This window comes from Mixophyes fleayi, chromosome 5 (assembly GCF_038048845.1).
Source record: "Mixophyes fleayi isolate aMixFle1 chromosome 5, aMixFle1.hap1, whole genome shotgun sequence".
Lineage (NCBI taxonomy): Eukaryota > Metazoa > Chordata > Amphibia > Anura > Limnodynastidae > Mixophyes > Mixophyes fleayi.
The window spans coordinates 157,894,568-157,912,011 of NC_134406.1; the positions used below are offsets into that span (position 1 = coordinate 157,894,568).

Here is a 17,444-nt window from a genome sequence, read left to right on the forward strand (position 1 = left end):
TCCTCTCTAGTTATGAGCTCTGTGAGCTTACTATTACATGTTCATATTGACCACAACACTTACAAATTTATTAATAATTAGAAAAATAGAACAATATCATGTACCAAGTATCTCTTTTGTTGTTTCTTTTACTTTTCACAGTACAACATTTTTCCTGTACAATACAACCAAGCAATAAATGAACTGAGCATGAGATTCTGACCAGCAAGACCAAGCTGATTCCTCCCGCTATCATATTAGTCTATGTAAAGATTTCCAGCTTCATTAAATCATTGATATGATACAATTCTAAAATATATAAAATATAAATAAATTCAGAAATTTTAGGCTGCTTCTTTTGCTGTTATGTCAGCCATTCTCACATATCAATACAGTAAATACATACATAATTTGTCTCTTTTAATTTCTCACTTACATAAAGAAAAACTTTTCTGTTTCCCCAATGCACACTAAAGTAGTAACATTTTGTCATAATTTGTAAAGAGTATCCATTTTAACCTATCCACTATCATGTTTCCTAATACTCAGGTCTAATGTGGTTTAATAATACTATAGTGGCTCATTGTTAATTATTGATCATTTAGTTCATGTGGTCTAATCCATTATTAAATAATATAGATTGACTAACTTAGATTGTAGCAACCCACTAATTTGTATATTTAAATCTAGCTACTGAACTATACCCTAACATTTAGTATGACCTTATTTAAAACTTTTGATTCATTCATTGATTCAGATTTATATTACATATTTCGCTATGCAGCTTATTAAATATGTTTAGATGTGCACCACTATATAATAAGTACTGTTTATTTTTATTTGAAACTACCGCAACTTACCAATAAGGCTATCAGCTATGGGCTATATATTTTTCTATTATTTATTTAAATATATTTGATGGAAGAGTGAATAAATCATATACAGTTATATACATCTTGTGAAAGCTTCGCTGGTATATTTAAGGACAAGTCATCCTTCCTGTGATAATTACATTTTGGATAGCAAAAATAGCTATTTCCTTTTAATAGAGCAAATTATTGTAACTTTCCTTTGAAATATGTCACATATATTGTGTGTGTCTCCTTTGTATGTGCATCTCTGTCACATAATTTTTGTGTTGGCACTTCTGTTTCTCATTTGTGTGCTTGCCTCAGTCTCGTCTTTGTATTTGTACATCTCTGTCACCTCCCTTTGTATGCTGGCTCTCTGTCTTCAATTTTGTATGTGTATCAATTTATCTTAAACTGCCTTTGTTGACGTATTTGTTTTTCTCTCAGCCCATGCCCCCCAATTGTTTGAGATCTCTGCCCCTACATTATGGGTTACTGTCCATTTCTTTCTAAATGTTTGTGTGTATGCCCTTCTTTATACCCCCATCCCATCTGTTCTCCCTCTTTTTGCTTCCATCTACCTCCATAACCCACTGTCATCTTGCACCACAACCCCCCAACCCTCCTCCTCGTCTTCCCCTTCTCCTCTCTACATTCTTTTCCTTACTCCTCTTCTGCTAAAGGTGATGTGGTGTGCAGAATTAGTGCTCATGTCAGCTTGTCAGAAATGATTAGAATGAATAGAACACAACCTTATAATTAAACTTAAGGATGGCAGGTAAGGACAATTTTCTGATTTTAATATTTTTTGTTGAGTTTCTCAATTGTAAACTTTTTTTACATCATGGGTCTTATTAATCATGCTCAAAACCACATTGGTGCAAGTACTAATGGAGTTTTAATACACTGTTGGTCAAGGTTTCCTTATTGCAGATTTTGCATGCACTAAGGAGTCAAATTATTAAAAGGCAAAAAGACCTTTAATAAATCAATAGGGCTTTTTCTGACTTCAAAGGGTTACCACTGGTGAGAATGCTGCTATTGCTGGTGGTATTCCCCTCCAGTAGAAAGATTCCCTTTACAAAGGGATGTTGGTACTTGTACCACTTCAGTACCGGTTCTATATCGCCATTTCAGCACACTGGACCCGCATAGCGCCAATGTGGCTAGAGTTAATGATGTTATCTCTCCTACATTGTGTTTTTGCCCCATAAATTTGTTATGGCTCTTCCTATATGAGGTTATTAGAACTTTTTTCAAGGCTACTTTAATTTTCCATTATGCCCCTGTTTCTATGTATTTATCTGTTTGCTGCATGTAATTGCAGTATGCACTACCTTTTTTTCTCATTTCTTAAAAGCTGTACATTTTGGATTGTTCTGCATAATATATTGGTACTTTGTCAAAAAGGATAATAACAATAGCTTAAATAAAATTACTTAATTGTCCATTTAAGCTAAGGATGGCATGTAAGCAAAACTTTTTGATTTAAATATTTTTTGTTGAGTGTCTCAATAATAAACATTTTTTACCTTATGGGTCTTATTAATTAGGCTCAAAACATAGTTGAAGATGATGACTGGCATCTTGAGTATGCCACCGCATCATGACATTCTTACAGCATATCTTGATGCACTTTAAAAGATCTTCATGCAGACATGTTTACATTTACAATTTAAAGTTGCACATATCTTAATACAGAGGTGCTCAAACCCAGTTCTCAAGAGCTACCAACAGCTCATGTTTTCAGGATTTCAGTCTATAGAAAAAGGTGGGAAAATTATTGATCCAGGAAAATAGATTAAATCACTTGTGCATAATTAAAGGAATCTTGAAAATATGAACTGTTGGTAGCTCTTGAGGACTGAATTTGAGCATCTCTGTCATAAATTATGAGCAGCTAAAAATAAAAAAGCACACATGCATCATTTTTGCAGCACATATTTTATGTATGTACATTGGACGCAAATGCATCCAACCCTAAATGAGACCCAATTTAAATAAAGGATTATAAATTGACTACAACTGTGTGTCATAACATTACACCCTCAACTTGTACAAAATCAAAATATGAAGATCATGAATTAGAGGTGGTTGGTTTGGGGAACTATTTAGACTTGCATGCAAAATGTGTGTCTTCCTGAAACATAGAACTTAATTTAACCATGTTCAAACCATGTAATCAGAGCAGTTTAAATTGGATCAATGGTCAATACCATACTTTGTAGTTTGGTTCCATGTTCTATCTTGGCATCTCAATGTCTGCAACCCTCTTGCATTTTAGAAGGCCCTAGTTGAAGCGGCGACAGTCTAAATCTATCAGTTATGTTATTAGCTAAAGCATGGTACAACAGATCAAATCACCAAAGATTCTGCTATGGTTAAGCCTACTGCTGCTGTGATAGCTGAATCCACTATGGCTTAAAACACATTAAGAGCTGTGGAAGTTCTGTTGAATTGTAAAACTGTTTTTAATTTTGCTCTGTGGGTTTAAAACAGGCCCATATCACATAAAATGGTTAATGCTGGTAGGCTCTTTCACAATTGCAAAGGAAGGGGCTCTACAGTAGGTAAGGAAAGAGAGGAAGGGGAACTGTGGGTGGATGAGAAGTGGAGATGGTGCTGGTCTAGGGGGTCAAAGATGGGGAGGTTATTTTAATAAGGTTATTTAGAATTTGATATGATTAACATTGCCTAATCTAAATAATACCTAGGGTTACATTTAGCAATTGTTTCTAAGGTAATTATTTTTATAGCCTTAGAAACAAATTTGGAATAACTGCTGTGTATAAAAACTGAATTTGCATTTATTTATTGACATATTTATTGACATATTGATTGTGAATTAATTTTAAAATAATGAATTTGGTAGTGTATTCACTGATGAATACATACTGGGCTTAATTCAAATCAGAAAAAAAGCATGGAACTTGAGCACAGTTCTGATTGCTTTCAAATCCAAGCAGATCTCAAGATGCCATTCAATTTGGATCTGGGTGGTGTATGTACACTCTGTCTAAACATTACTTGCCATGTGTTAACAGACAGAGCAGAGTGCAGTATATGCACAATATGTGCTATATAACTTGAAAATGCATACAAAAAATGTATATTCTAAAATAAATGAATAAACAGTATAAACTTTTATAAAAATATGGTAGTTTATTTTTTTATATTAAATACATAAATAAGATGTTTTTAATGTTTACTGTACATTGCATTTTTTATGGCCTATCTTACTTGCTTACACATGTTCTGTGCTAACTAGTGGCATACATATGTCACTTTTCCACAGCCAATGCTGTGCCAGTTATCATTATTCACTATTCGTCGGCACCTACACCTGCCCTATAGCTGGAGCAAAAGATATAGCTGAAATAAGTGAACTTAAGAGAATCCCAGAGCTTGAATTGACCGCATCTGTGCCGCCATGCCCTTAATGTACAATGACTATGTTCATCTGCCTGTACTTCCTACATCCTGCCCTTCAAGTCATGGGCAGCTGAAAGTGTCATTTGCATTCATACATGAATTGCATGCAATTGCTTTCATTGGCAGAAGATTCATTTCTGAGCATGCGCAAAGCTATTTCATGCAAGATACAGCACGCAAACTGACTTACGTCCAAACATGGATCAAGCTCACTATGTCTACTTTCAAAAGGATGTGCTTGTTTGGAGTACAAAACTAATGTTGATTAACAAAGTATATTATTTCCTCAAATAATATATCATAAAATCCATTTTGTAATTCTAAATAATACATATGCATAGCTGATACTTGTGTATGAACCTGAATCCCCTGTTTCTATGCTGATCTCTAGGGCCTAGTGAGTCTGCTGACAAAGAAAGGCACAATCTACTGATTATTGACCTTCAAAACAGTTTATGATGTAATCAGGCCTGGAGCTTTGCATTGAATACTGCAGGGTATATTTACTAAACTGTGGTTTTAAAAAGTGAAGATGTTGCCAATAGCAACTAATCATATTCTAGCTATCATTTTGTAGAATGTACTAAATAAATGATAACTAGAATCTGATTGGTTGCTATAGGCAATATCTCCACTTTTTCAAACCTGCAATTTAGTAAAAATACCCCTAGGAGTGCTCCGTAACGGGTCACATCCCCATTGGCCTGCATTGTTGTTTATGTATATGATCTCTCGCCATCGGTGCTGTACTGCATTACTGTCTTTCTGTGATTTCATCTTGGATGTCCTAAGAGGCAAGCTCGGCTGGGGGGCAGGGAGGGCATATGCCCCCCAGGCCGGTCATTTACTGAGCTACCTTGGGCTGGGTCACTGGGCCATCTGAAATGTTTTCCTTTAAAATATTCGTAATTGGCTGCTGAGTCGAGTCTTTACCCCCGGGATAAAATTTGCTGGCCCTCCCTTGGATGTCCTCTCAACAACACAAACTCAATCTCTGAAAGACAAAGTTAATAACATTCCCCCCAACGAGCAGAAGTAACCTACCTGACATTTCTATTTCTGTTGACAACATAATCTTAAATTCCACCATGCAAGCTCACTGTCTAGGTGTGATACTTGATTCAGAAATATCCCTTGCTCCCCACATCCAATTTTTCCCTAAATCATGTTACATATACCTAAAAAACTTTCCAGAATACGCACATACCTCACACAAGGCACTCCAAAAACTTTAATTCATGCACTCACCATCTCCTGCATTGACTATTGCAATTCCCTCCTTACTGATCTTCCCCAAAACAGACTATCACATCTACAATCCATTTTACACGCAGCGGCCAGACTGAGTTTTCTTGCAAATTGTTCTTCTGCTAATGAGCCACTCTGTCAGTCTCTATATTTGTTGCCTGTTTTTTAGAAAAACCAATATAAAATTCTTCTACTAACATACAAGGCCATCAGCAAAACTGCAGCAACATACATCTCCTCACCTTTCTCAAAATATATCCTCACTCAACAACTTAGTTCTGCACAAGATCTGTGTCTCTCATCCATTCCCATTAAATTGTTCCATTCCTGTTTACAGGACTCTTTTTGAGCTACATCAACTCTGTGGAATTCCCTCACTTGCTCAATAAAACTTTCCTGTGGTCTACAAACCTTCAGGCGTTCTTTGAAAACCCACTTCTTCAGGCAAGCTTATAATATTCCTCAACTGCCCTTTTAACCTTATTAGATTACCCTATTACCAGCCTTTACACAATTCACACAAGACAACAACCCTGTGACCCCAGAACAACATTGCTGTGTGACTGGATCACATTGCATACAAATCACTTTTTACCTTTGTAATCTGTCTGGACCAATATGCAATATGCAGATTTAACCTCATGCATCTGACCTCTATTGACCTACAGATTGTAAGTTTGCAAGCAGGGTCCTGTTACCTCTTTGTCTGTTTCACCCAGTATAGTTTATTACTATGTTTGTCCCCAATTGTAAAGTGCTATGGAGTTTCCTGGCACTATATAAATAATTGTTGATGATAATGATTATGATGGGTGATTTTTGAACTATGCTGTTCAAAATCAATTAGGTAAAGCTTCTATTCAAATACTGTGATGGTGGCAAGTGCAGACACACACTTCCACAATCATCGGCTGTATCGTCAGCTGCTGGGTTGCTTAGGCAAGCCAAGTTATATTCAATACCACTCTCCCATTATTTGGTTCATAATCCTTACTTACCACATCCATAATGCCACCTACTATGCCTTGCTTACTCTACATACAGTGTGGGCACCTGAGGGTTGTTTCTAACATTTTGTAAATAACTGATATGTACTATAAGGGGTACTTTGAATAGTTTAAAATGATTAACAAATGTGAAAACAAAATTAATTCTGTAATTACCTTCTTAACCATAATGATTCCATCTTGTGTATTCTGGTCTGTGATTATCTCAAATAAGTCTTTGGCATCTCCATCAATAATATTGTATTTAATCTCTGCATTTTTTCCCACATCTGCATCATCGGCTTTTATTCTGCCAATTGCTGTGCCTATGTATGCAGACTCTAAAGAGACAAACTGGTAGATACCTGTAATAAAATGGAACAACAAACATTAGCTAATCATCTGGGTACTTATTAAACTATAAGTCAGAATTTAAGATTACAGTTAGGTCCCCAAGTGTCACTGACCATCAACAAACAAAATAATATAGTCCAAAGACAACCCTTGTTTTACTCACAAAAGTGTTAATCAGACTTTTTCAGCTATAACCTGTGCCCATGGGCAGTAGAGGCCAAAATGCTCTTTTTCTGCACAGTGTATATGGCAAAGCAAACACAAAATCTTTCATTGTTAAGGAAAAATTAACTGAAGAAATAAAAAAAAATCAACTGATGTGATTTTACCTGAGGGTGGGGATACATTATTATGCCCTTTTACAGCATCACTATAGGTAGAGAATTTTCTGTATAAAAGAGGTGTATCTACAGAATGGGGGTACGTATTGCATCCAATAATATAAATTCAGTCTTGAATCATGCATGTTGCAATTAGGTTCTTAGCTCTTTGCAGAGTTGGAAAATACTATCTCACTAATGATTGCAGAATGCAAAGTTAAAGAAATGGAGGGTGCAGCAGGTACAAAATGTTAAAAAGTGACAGGAAAGACCTTGATACCCACTCTGCGAAGCTAGCCTCACACGTGTTTGCGGCCGCCAAATGCCTGATAGCTAAATCTTGGAAGCGGGTGGAGCCTCCTCGCATCTCTTCTTTAAGATCATATATATGGTTTATAGCCAACATGGAAAAGATCACCTCCTTACTATGGGACAAAGAAGACAAATTCCACCAGGTTTGGGCCCCCTGGCTCTATGCCTAGAGTCTGTCTCCCTCTGATTAATCTCCTTCTTGCATAACCCCACATTAATTTGAGCCTATCGCTTTTCTAAAAAGGCCACCTCACAGTCCAGGGAGCGCTCTCTCTTGAGAGAAAGCACCTTCTCTTAGTCTATTTCATCTGACGACCTTGTACTTTTCCCCCTTCCCTACCCCATACTCCTCTAAAGCCCACTGCCTTACCTTCCCCTCCCTTACCCATTACTAACTTGTTATATTGCAATACATATCTCTGTTATGAAGGTGGCATTGCTGGATACATGTATCTTGAATGTTTTGCTCAAGCTTCTCGTTTTCTGTTTATGTCACGCATGTTCTTGTTTTTCTTTTTGATTTGCAATAAAAATTTTGAGTTAAAAAAAAAAAAAAGTGACAGGAAAAGACATAACATACAGAAAGCAGAGGGATTTACAGTGGACACTGTTTGTAACTTGTGGAGTTTAATACAAAAGTGTCTATGTGTTAAATCGCATTTGCCCTGACTTAAAAATCTGTAGCTGTAAACACAGATATACTTGCCAATTCGTGAGTCCTGAGAATATGATTCACATACTAATGAGATGACCCACTGTGAGGAAAATGTTCATGGTAGTCCCAACATACCTGCAATAAATCAATTCTCTCTACTTATTACGTCCCCTCTTGTCTCCCCATCTTTGATCCCCTAGACCAGCACCATCTCCACTTCTCATCCACACACAGTTCCCCTTCCTCTCTTTCTTTACCTGCTGTGGAGCCCCTTCCTACTTCTGTTTCTTGTCCAATTACTGCCTTATCTTCCCATAACCATACTCATTCAAAACCCTGCCCACACTTGTTCCAATCCAGTAACCTCAGCATTTTTAACCATATTTTTCCTCTTATTTCTCTCCCTCTATCCTGCTCTCTGGAATGCCATGACATTATGTAACAAACTGGCCTCCATCCATGATATTTTAATCTGTAGCTCCTTCAACCTGTTTGCCATCACTAAAAGCTGATTATCCCCTGATGACATCACCTCTCCTGTTGCTCTCTATTTTGGGGGTTTGTCCTTCTCCCACACACCCAGACCTGAGGGCTAGCAAAGTGGTGACATTGGAATCCCTCTTTCCCCCCTCTGCTCATTCTGGATTATCCCCCTCCCTCTCTTTGTTCTACTTTTAGGTAAACACCATCAGCTTCATCCGCCCAGGCTATTTCTGTGTGGTCGTTCTTTACCATTTTTTGGTCCTTCCTTTCCATCCCTTGTCACTTCACCACTTGGCACCCTCACTTTCACTCCTCTGACCTTCCTTCCCTTATCTTAGGGGACTTTAAAATCACTATATGTAATCCTTTCCCCCCTGCTTCTCACTGGCCCCCCACCATCTCTTCTTGCACTCTGGCATCTGCAGATGAAATCCACACCCTTCTATCCTCCTCACTCTCCTCACTTGCCCCCTTAATCCCATTCTATGTCACCTCCTCCACTCCATCTCTCTGAAGGCTAGCTCCCATATTGTCCACCTCCTTAACCTATTCCTCTCACCTGGTACCTTCCTCTTCTCCTTCATTATGCTCTCATTTCTCCCATACTTAAAAATATCCCATGACCCTGCATCTCTCTCTAATTAACACCCGCTCTTCCTTCTTACTTTTGCCTTAAAGCTTCTTGAATGGGTCTACAACTGTTTGACCTCTTTCTTTCATCTCACTGCCTTTTTTAATTTTTGCTCCCTCCACCCCAGCAAACCTACCTTCACTAAGGACACTAATGATCTCCTCTAGATTATACCTAAGGGATATTTTTCCTTCTTATCCTTCTTGGTCTTTCTGCTGCTTTCTACATTGCTGACCACTTCCTCCTTTTGCAAATTCTCCATTCTGTATGCCTCTGTAACAATGTCCTCTACTGATTTTTCTCTTTCCTCACAAACATTTTCTTTTCAGTTTCTACTCCTAAACCCACCTCCTCCTTTTCCCTTACCTGTTGTAATTCCCCAAGGATCTGTTCTTGACTTCCTGCTCTTCTACCTCTACACCTCCTCCCTTGATGACCTCATCATCTCATTTGGCCTCTGGTACCACCTGTATGTTGATGTCACCCAAATCTATTTGTCCTCACCTGACCTATCTTCTTCTTTTTAACTCAATATTTTAAAGATTGAAATAATTATCTTGTCCCTTTTGAGGGCACCCTCATCTCCCCCCCTATCCGTTTCAATATAACACTACCCTTTCTCCGTCCCTCAAGTCCGCTGCCAAGGAGTCATCCTCTCATTCCTCTCCTTCAAACTTTACATTCAGTCCCTTTCTAAATCTTGCATCCACCAGTCATTTCTCAACATGGAAGCCACCAAAACTTTAATTCACTCCTTTGTAATCTTTTGTCTTGATTATTGTAACCCTTTACTTCCTAGTCTAATCAAATCCCGCCTTCCCCTTTTTAAGTCTATCCTCAATACTCCTTCCTACCTTATTTTTCTCTCCACCACTCTATCTCTGCTGTCCCTCTCTATCAATTGCTTCATTGGCTGTGTGGAAAACAGAATTAAATTAAAACTTCTCATCCTTTCTTACAAAGCTCTCAATGATTCAGTCCCCTCACATCTCCAACCTCATCTCTACTCACATTTCTTGCCACCCACGTCACTTTGTCAACGATGGGCACCTCACCAACACACCGAATACCTCCTCCCATTCCCACCTTGAGGACTGCGTATGGACTGCTCCCCACCTGTGGAATGAACTCCCGTGCCCTCTCAGGTAAACCACTACTCAACAAGGCTTCAAGTGTGCTCCTAAAACTCATTAATTTATTAAAGTCTATCAGTCCTTATCTAAATCTATTTGCCTTGGCTATCACCTCAACTCCCACAGTCAGTGCCGCCTTATTTGTGTATTCCCTTTAGGATGTAAGTTTTCATGAGCAGGGCCTTCTTTCCTCATGTTCTCCTTCTACTATTCCATCACCCTCTGTAACTCTAGGCCTGCTTCCCCAGCCCTGTTTTCTTGAGCCCAGGCCTTCTTCCCATTGGATACTGCCATTATTCTCACTCACTGTCACGTAAATAACTTGATCTGCATTACCAAATTATGTGTATTGTTTGTTAAATCAGTGGATGTCTGTTCGGAATATAACAGGAATATAACAGGAATATAACATTAACTTGTATTAGATCATCTTCTGTCAGGCTTTCTCTCTGAACACCCCACAGAGACTGCGTTGAGTAAGGTTCTCAATGATTTCATCGCTGCTAAAACTAAAGGCCATTGCTCTCTTCTATTTCTCCTGGATCTTTCTGCTGCATTCAACACTGTTGACCACTGTCTACTTATGCAAATGCTACAATACCCAAGTCTTGAAGACACAGTCCTATCCTAGGGCCTGATTCATTAAGGATCTTAAATGAAGAGGTATCTTATTTCAGTCTCCTGGACAAAACCATGTTACAATGTAGCACACAAATACTTGATAGCTTATTTGTACACTGAAATTTAAAGTTAATATTTGTGTGCTACATGAAAAAGCAGTCAGTATTTAACTTATGTGCAAAACAGAAATCTAGTTTGCACCCCTTGCATTGTAACATGGTTTTCTCCAGGAGACTGAAATAAGATACCTCTTCATTTAAGATCCTTAATGAATCAGGCCCCTAGTTCTCATCCTACCTTTCTAATTTTAGTGTTAGTTTCTCTGGGTCCACTTCTGCTCCACATGCTTAATCAGTTGGAGTACCACAAAGCACAGTATTAGTTCCTCTGCTGTGCTCTATTTATACCACTTTTCTTGGAAAACTAAAAAGCTCCTTTGGATTTCAGTATCATCTCTATGCGGATGACCCAAATTTATCTTTCCTCTCCTGATCTCTCACCATCTGTGTGTTCCACCTTATGGACTGTCTTTCTGCCATTTCATCTTAGATGTCCTCTCACCAACTCAAACTCAAGCTTTCAAAAACATAGTTATTTATATCCCCACCCACCAACAGAAAGTTACCTACCTGACATTTCTGACAACATGATCTTATATTCCACCCTGCAAGCTCACTGTCTAGGTGTGATCCTTGATTCAGTACTATCCTTTGCGCCCCACATTCAATCTATATCAAAATCACATTAGATGTACCTAAAAAACATTTCCAGAATATGCACATAACTCACATAAGACACTGCAAAAACTGTAATTCATGCACTCATCATCTCCCACATTTACTATGGCAATTGCCTCTTTACTAGTCTTCCCCAAAACAAACTCTGACCCCTACAATCGATTTTGCATGCAACGGCTAGATTGATTTTCCTTGCAAATCATTCTTCCACTGCTGAGCCACTCTGTAAGTCTCTACATTGGTTGCCTTTTTTTACAGAATGCAATATAAAATACTTCTACTAACATACAAGGCTATTAAAAAAACTGCACCTACATACATCTCCTCACTTGTCTCAAAATATCTCCCAACCCGACAACTACATTTTACACAAGATCTGTGTCTCTCAACCACTCTCATTGCATGCTCCCATTCTTATTTACAGGAATTTTTTCGAGCTGCACCCACTCTATGAAATTCCATCCCTTGCTCAATAAGACTTTCCTCATGTCTACAAACCTTCACACTTTCTGTTAGAAACTCGCCTCTTCAGGCAAGTCAATTATATTCATCAACCACCCCCTTAATCTCACTAGATTACCCTATTACAACCCTTTACACAATACACACACAAGACAACATCCCTCTGATCCCCTGACCAATATTGCTGAGAGATTTGATCATATAGCATACTAATTACTTATTACTTTGCAATCTGGCTGGACTGAAATGCAATACTTAGACTTAACCTCATGTATCCAACTCCAATTTTCTCATAGATTGAAAACTTGCTATCAGACGCCGTCCCCGCACTTTCACTAGGTGCCGGGGTTGGTCGCTTCTGTAACTGTGCATTAGAAAGTTCTTACTTGGTCTGCAAGCAATGATTGCACAAGACTGTTTTCTGTAATTTAGTAGAGTTTAACATAAGATTATTGAGGGCCCTGATAAGTGGCCCTTGACTCTAAAAGTGGGGGTATAATATTACTTTTGTGTGAAGTTTTAGATCACAGCACAAGTATGATGTTTTGGACTAATCTGCTACATAGGCTCTGTGAGTGTACTGTGCTCACTCTGTTACATCATTATTACCGGGAAGAGGACCAAAGAGTGGATATTATTCTTAGATGAGCAACAGGTGTGACACCACTGCTGTTGTAGCTGATACATGTCACTTTGTTTTCTATGTATGTCGTATTGTGGAACAATGTGAGTTGTCGAGTATGTATTAGTGATTGGCAATTTGCAAATTAGTCACAAAGTTTGATATAATGGAAATGTAATTATCTAAGCCAAGAAATTAAGGCCTTTAATTTCCCACATAGCAGGCATTTGTGATGTTCTTGAAAGACTGAAGCAAATACCTAATGAAATTTTAGTCCACCCTGTTTGTCGTTTAATTATAGTAGGAGAACTATTACTAACTATAGTCACATCAGTCCTTTCACAGTTATATTGGTCTTCATAATTTTGTTATTTTGCTTCCGGCTTGTTGCCACTTCAAACACTGATTTTACATTTACTGAAGGAGAATGTAGTATAAGTGAAAGATGTAGCTGCCATAGGTGATGGGGATGCGGCTGATATGGGGCCCACTGTTGAGAGAAGTCAGTGATAGTCCAATGCCAGTGAGAGTCCAATGCATATGTCAGTGTTTCATCAATAGGCTTTGACTGGAAATATCACTTACCAAATTGATGCAAATTTATTTATCCACAAATGTGAAAAATTCCCCTGTGTAAGTGGTAATCACTACTGCAATATTTTAGTGAAATTTACAGTGCATGTTCCTGCAATACTACAATTATCACAACTACTTGTGGCTACAATAGGAATGTCATAATTTAAAGTGGATTTGGATCTAATTATTTTCATTACAAGCAGATCAACAGTACATATTGATTAGGAGTATAAGCAGTTTAAGTGCAGAAAGCTACTTTATCTGAAGCACGATCTTTCTTCTCTTCCTCTTCCATAAACATTTTTAAATAATTATTTTCACTTATGGGATCCTCTCTCTGCCTGCTGGAAGCCCATCCTATTGTCTTATATTATAAGTAGCCTAGCATTTGATTTACACCTTTTATAGATTTTACCTCCCTTACCAAGAAATATCTTAATAAATAAAAAAACTTGACACGTGTTTGATGAATGAAAGGTCGCAATTTTATTGAAAATAAATTAAAGTGGTGGCAGCTAAAATGCACAACCAATCAGCTATCAGTCACTCCAAAAGTCAGAATTATGGCAGCCCAAATGTATTTATTCCCTTCTAGACAGTGGAGCTCCACTCTATCTTGTTTTGGCTCAATAGCTGGGACCCACCTGAAAAGGCTCTCTACCATAACTCTCTAGCGGGAGTGCTACTAAATGAACCTCCCTATTAAGAGAGAATGCCGCACCGCCAATGTGTCATTATGGCTGCTGATTGGCATGCTTTTCCATGCAAGCTAGGTTCCAAATAAAAAAAAAACATCCACAATGACCTCTCAAAGCCCAACAAGAAACCAGTAAAGCTGCTTTACAAAACAAACTACACCCTCATTTGAAAGGTGCACACCATCTGACTTATAAAAGTAACGAAAATTAAACTAATATCTGGATGGGCTACCACCAAACTCCTTTTTTATCAGAAACTTGCCAACGTCCATGTTGATCCTTGAACTAGCCTTATTGAGGTGAACCAGGTTAACAATGCCTCTCCACATCGTCCTGGGGATAACATCCAACTAAAGTATATGGATCCTAAGATAGCGAGACAGTATCATCCCAAAATCAGACATAACATGCTTGATGGGCTCCAAACCCTTCAATTTACCCAGGCCATTGCCACCGAAATAAACCACCAGTGTCTTGGGGCATCCAAACTTGGCTTCATCCAGGGACAGTCACTTAATATAGAAAACAAAAGAATTAAAGAGCGCTATTCCCAGACAAAAAATTAAATAAAAACAATTAAAAACAATAAATACAATAATGGTCACTATATATGTAAGTGGAACTAGCAACAATGAATATATATTCAATATATTCAATATATTCAAATATATATAGCTGTCCAAAGAAAGGAATAATTAATCATATAAAATCGATTGGTGGGCAGACTCTTGGAGTAAGAAGAAATATTAATAACCCTCCAACTTCAGGAGTAAGCTTAGGTCAGCTAATCCACAGAAAATATTAGTTTTCCAGACTCTCCATTGCCGATTCAAGCATAAATTCTGCAGATTTGTTAAACAACTCATTATCTTATAATAAAGTGCCACAGCAAACAGTTCTTTAAAGTAGAAAATCAATGCAAAATATTTATCTATCCTGAAACCAGCTGTAATGTCCAGAGAGATAAGAAGGAAATGTCCCACAATGGATCCACAACATCAGCGGTGACTTCAATCCATATAATATAGTCCAAACCCCGGGGGATAAGAAAATTGACACTCCAGTAGCAAACAAAAGTCCTCAAATAGCAAACTGCATTATTCTGATGCGATTCTTCATCCTATGAGCTGGTTTTATCAGAGGAATTAGAGCTCCACTTACCATAGATGCTGTTTATACGTTGAGCCAACGATCATATGATCCCAGCCGGCCAATCCCAAAATGATCCAGATTGTTCATGTCGATTTAGGTGGTGCTATGAATAAAGCTGGGCAATCTGTTCTTATAGTAACCAGCATCAACACATGAAATGGTAGTTCAGCAAGTAAAAATGTGATCGCCATCAGAGAAAACTCTTTTTTACAACAACCGTATAACAAACCCTTAACTTAAATGCACTCTAGAGCTCTGTTGCCTGTTAATCAATACCATATATTTAAATGCTAGTTCATCCTCGGTATTAGCAAAATCCTCATGGATCCATGCATTGCAATAATGTACATACACAAAGATATAAAAAAGCCATAATGCACAACATCAGGCCATGTTATCACAACCACTATATATATATATATATATATATATATATATATATATATATATAAAAGAAAAATGTTGTCCGGCGCTCAGAAACAAACAGAATTTAAAAATCACTGCGTCAGCATAAACATAAAGGAGAATTTTGTGCACAATATAGCTATATTGGGGTTAAGCTCACCTGCCGGACGTCAAGGCATCTCCTGTAGGTGAGTCCCTAAGCTAGTGATACAAATTTACATTCAGGGTGTTCCATTTAAAACCTTCCCCTGAACCTCCATCTTATAAAGCCTGCAGCACCTTTGTAGGGAGTGGTCAACTCCCAAAAAACTAGAAAATAGTGAAAGAAAAAAAAGGGCGCTTCTTTAAGTTAATGAAATGTGTACAAGTGTATAAAATCATTTGAAACGGCAGCCAAGGACAAATAGGACCAATGTGCAAGTGCAAATAAAAAAAAAATGTTGCACATTTCATTACTTTAAAGAAGCGCCCTTTTTTTTCTTTCACTATTTTCTAGTTTTTTGGGAGTTGACCACTCCCTACAAAGGTGCTGCAGGCTTTATTAGATGGAGGTTCAAGGGAAGGTTTTAAATGGAACACCCTGAATGTAAATTTGTATCACTAGTTTAGGGACTCACCTACAGGAGATGCCTTGATGTCCGGCAGGTGAGCTTAACCCCAATACAGCTATATTGTGCACAAAATTCTCCTTTATGTTTATGCTGACACAGTGATTTTTAAATTCTGTTTGTTTCTGAGCGCCGGACAATATTTTTCTTTCATTTTCACTTGCACATTGGTCCTATTTGTCCTTGGCTGCCGTTTCAAATGATTTTATACACTTGTACACATTTCATTAATTTAAAGAAGCGCCCTTTTTTTCTTTCACTATATATATATATATATATATATATATATATATATATATATATATATATGTGTGTGTGTATAAAACTAATATGTCTAAAAAATAGTGTATATAGACAAACTGTATATACATAAATACATAGAACGGTTTACCCTGCCGATAACCAGCACTAAAAACAGCAAACAATATAGAAATAAAATAAACAATACATGTCAGCATAAACATATATAGCTCATAGTCTTAATCAATAATAATAAATTCATTATATACCAATCATTTTATAATGACATACTCCAATGTACTACCTACAATTAATATATTATAAATATAAGATTATTATGATAATATATCAATAATACAATTATAAATTACAAAAAAAACAGAATATCAAAACAAATTATCCCCCTAATAGAATAACACTAATTAATGTCTTCCTAAAAGACTGTGACGAAATATATGACTACTTCCCAAACACATGTACAAAAAAATAGATACATGTAAATATAAATAATGTAGCCTAATGAACAGCAATGAGACCAGAGCTAATACTGTCATGGGACCAGCTACAATACTGGTCACAAAACAAATTCCATTAATGTATTAATTACCAACAATAAATAGGTTCACGTAACTTATGCAAGATAATAGCTCTAAACAACCCTAACCAATAAATCTTCATTAATGTCCTCCTTCAATAGATAGGGAGATTAGATTTTGTTCAATTCCATGGTATCATTAAGGCCTAAAGGTGCCAAAGTTTTTAGCCTAAAGGTCCAACAAGCTTCACTCCTACAAAGGAGATTGAACCTATCCCCACCTCTTTTGGTAATATTTATTTGTTCTATTGCTCTGATTTTGAGGACTTCCTCTACTTAAATTAATTTGCTTAGATAAACTATGAGTTTTAAGATTTTTAAGGATATTGTGTTGGTGCTCTGTA

General features: G+C 37.3%; 1 protein-coding gene across 1 annotated transcript in view; it reads right to left on the bottom strand.

Annotated features, from left to right (window-relative positions):
* The window catches only part of LOC142158710 (cadherin-9-like), a 188,200-nt gene that overhangs the window by 62,567 nt on the left and 108,189 nt on the right, over positions 1–17,444 (bottom strand). The window contains exon 6 of the mRNA XM_075212932.1: positions 6,674–6,861. Within this exon, the coding sequence (XP_075069033.1) occupies positions 6,674–6,861 (188 nt within the window). The remainder of the gene's footprint in view (positions 1–6,673; positions 6,862–17,444) is intronic.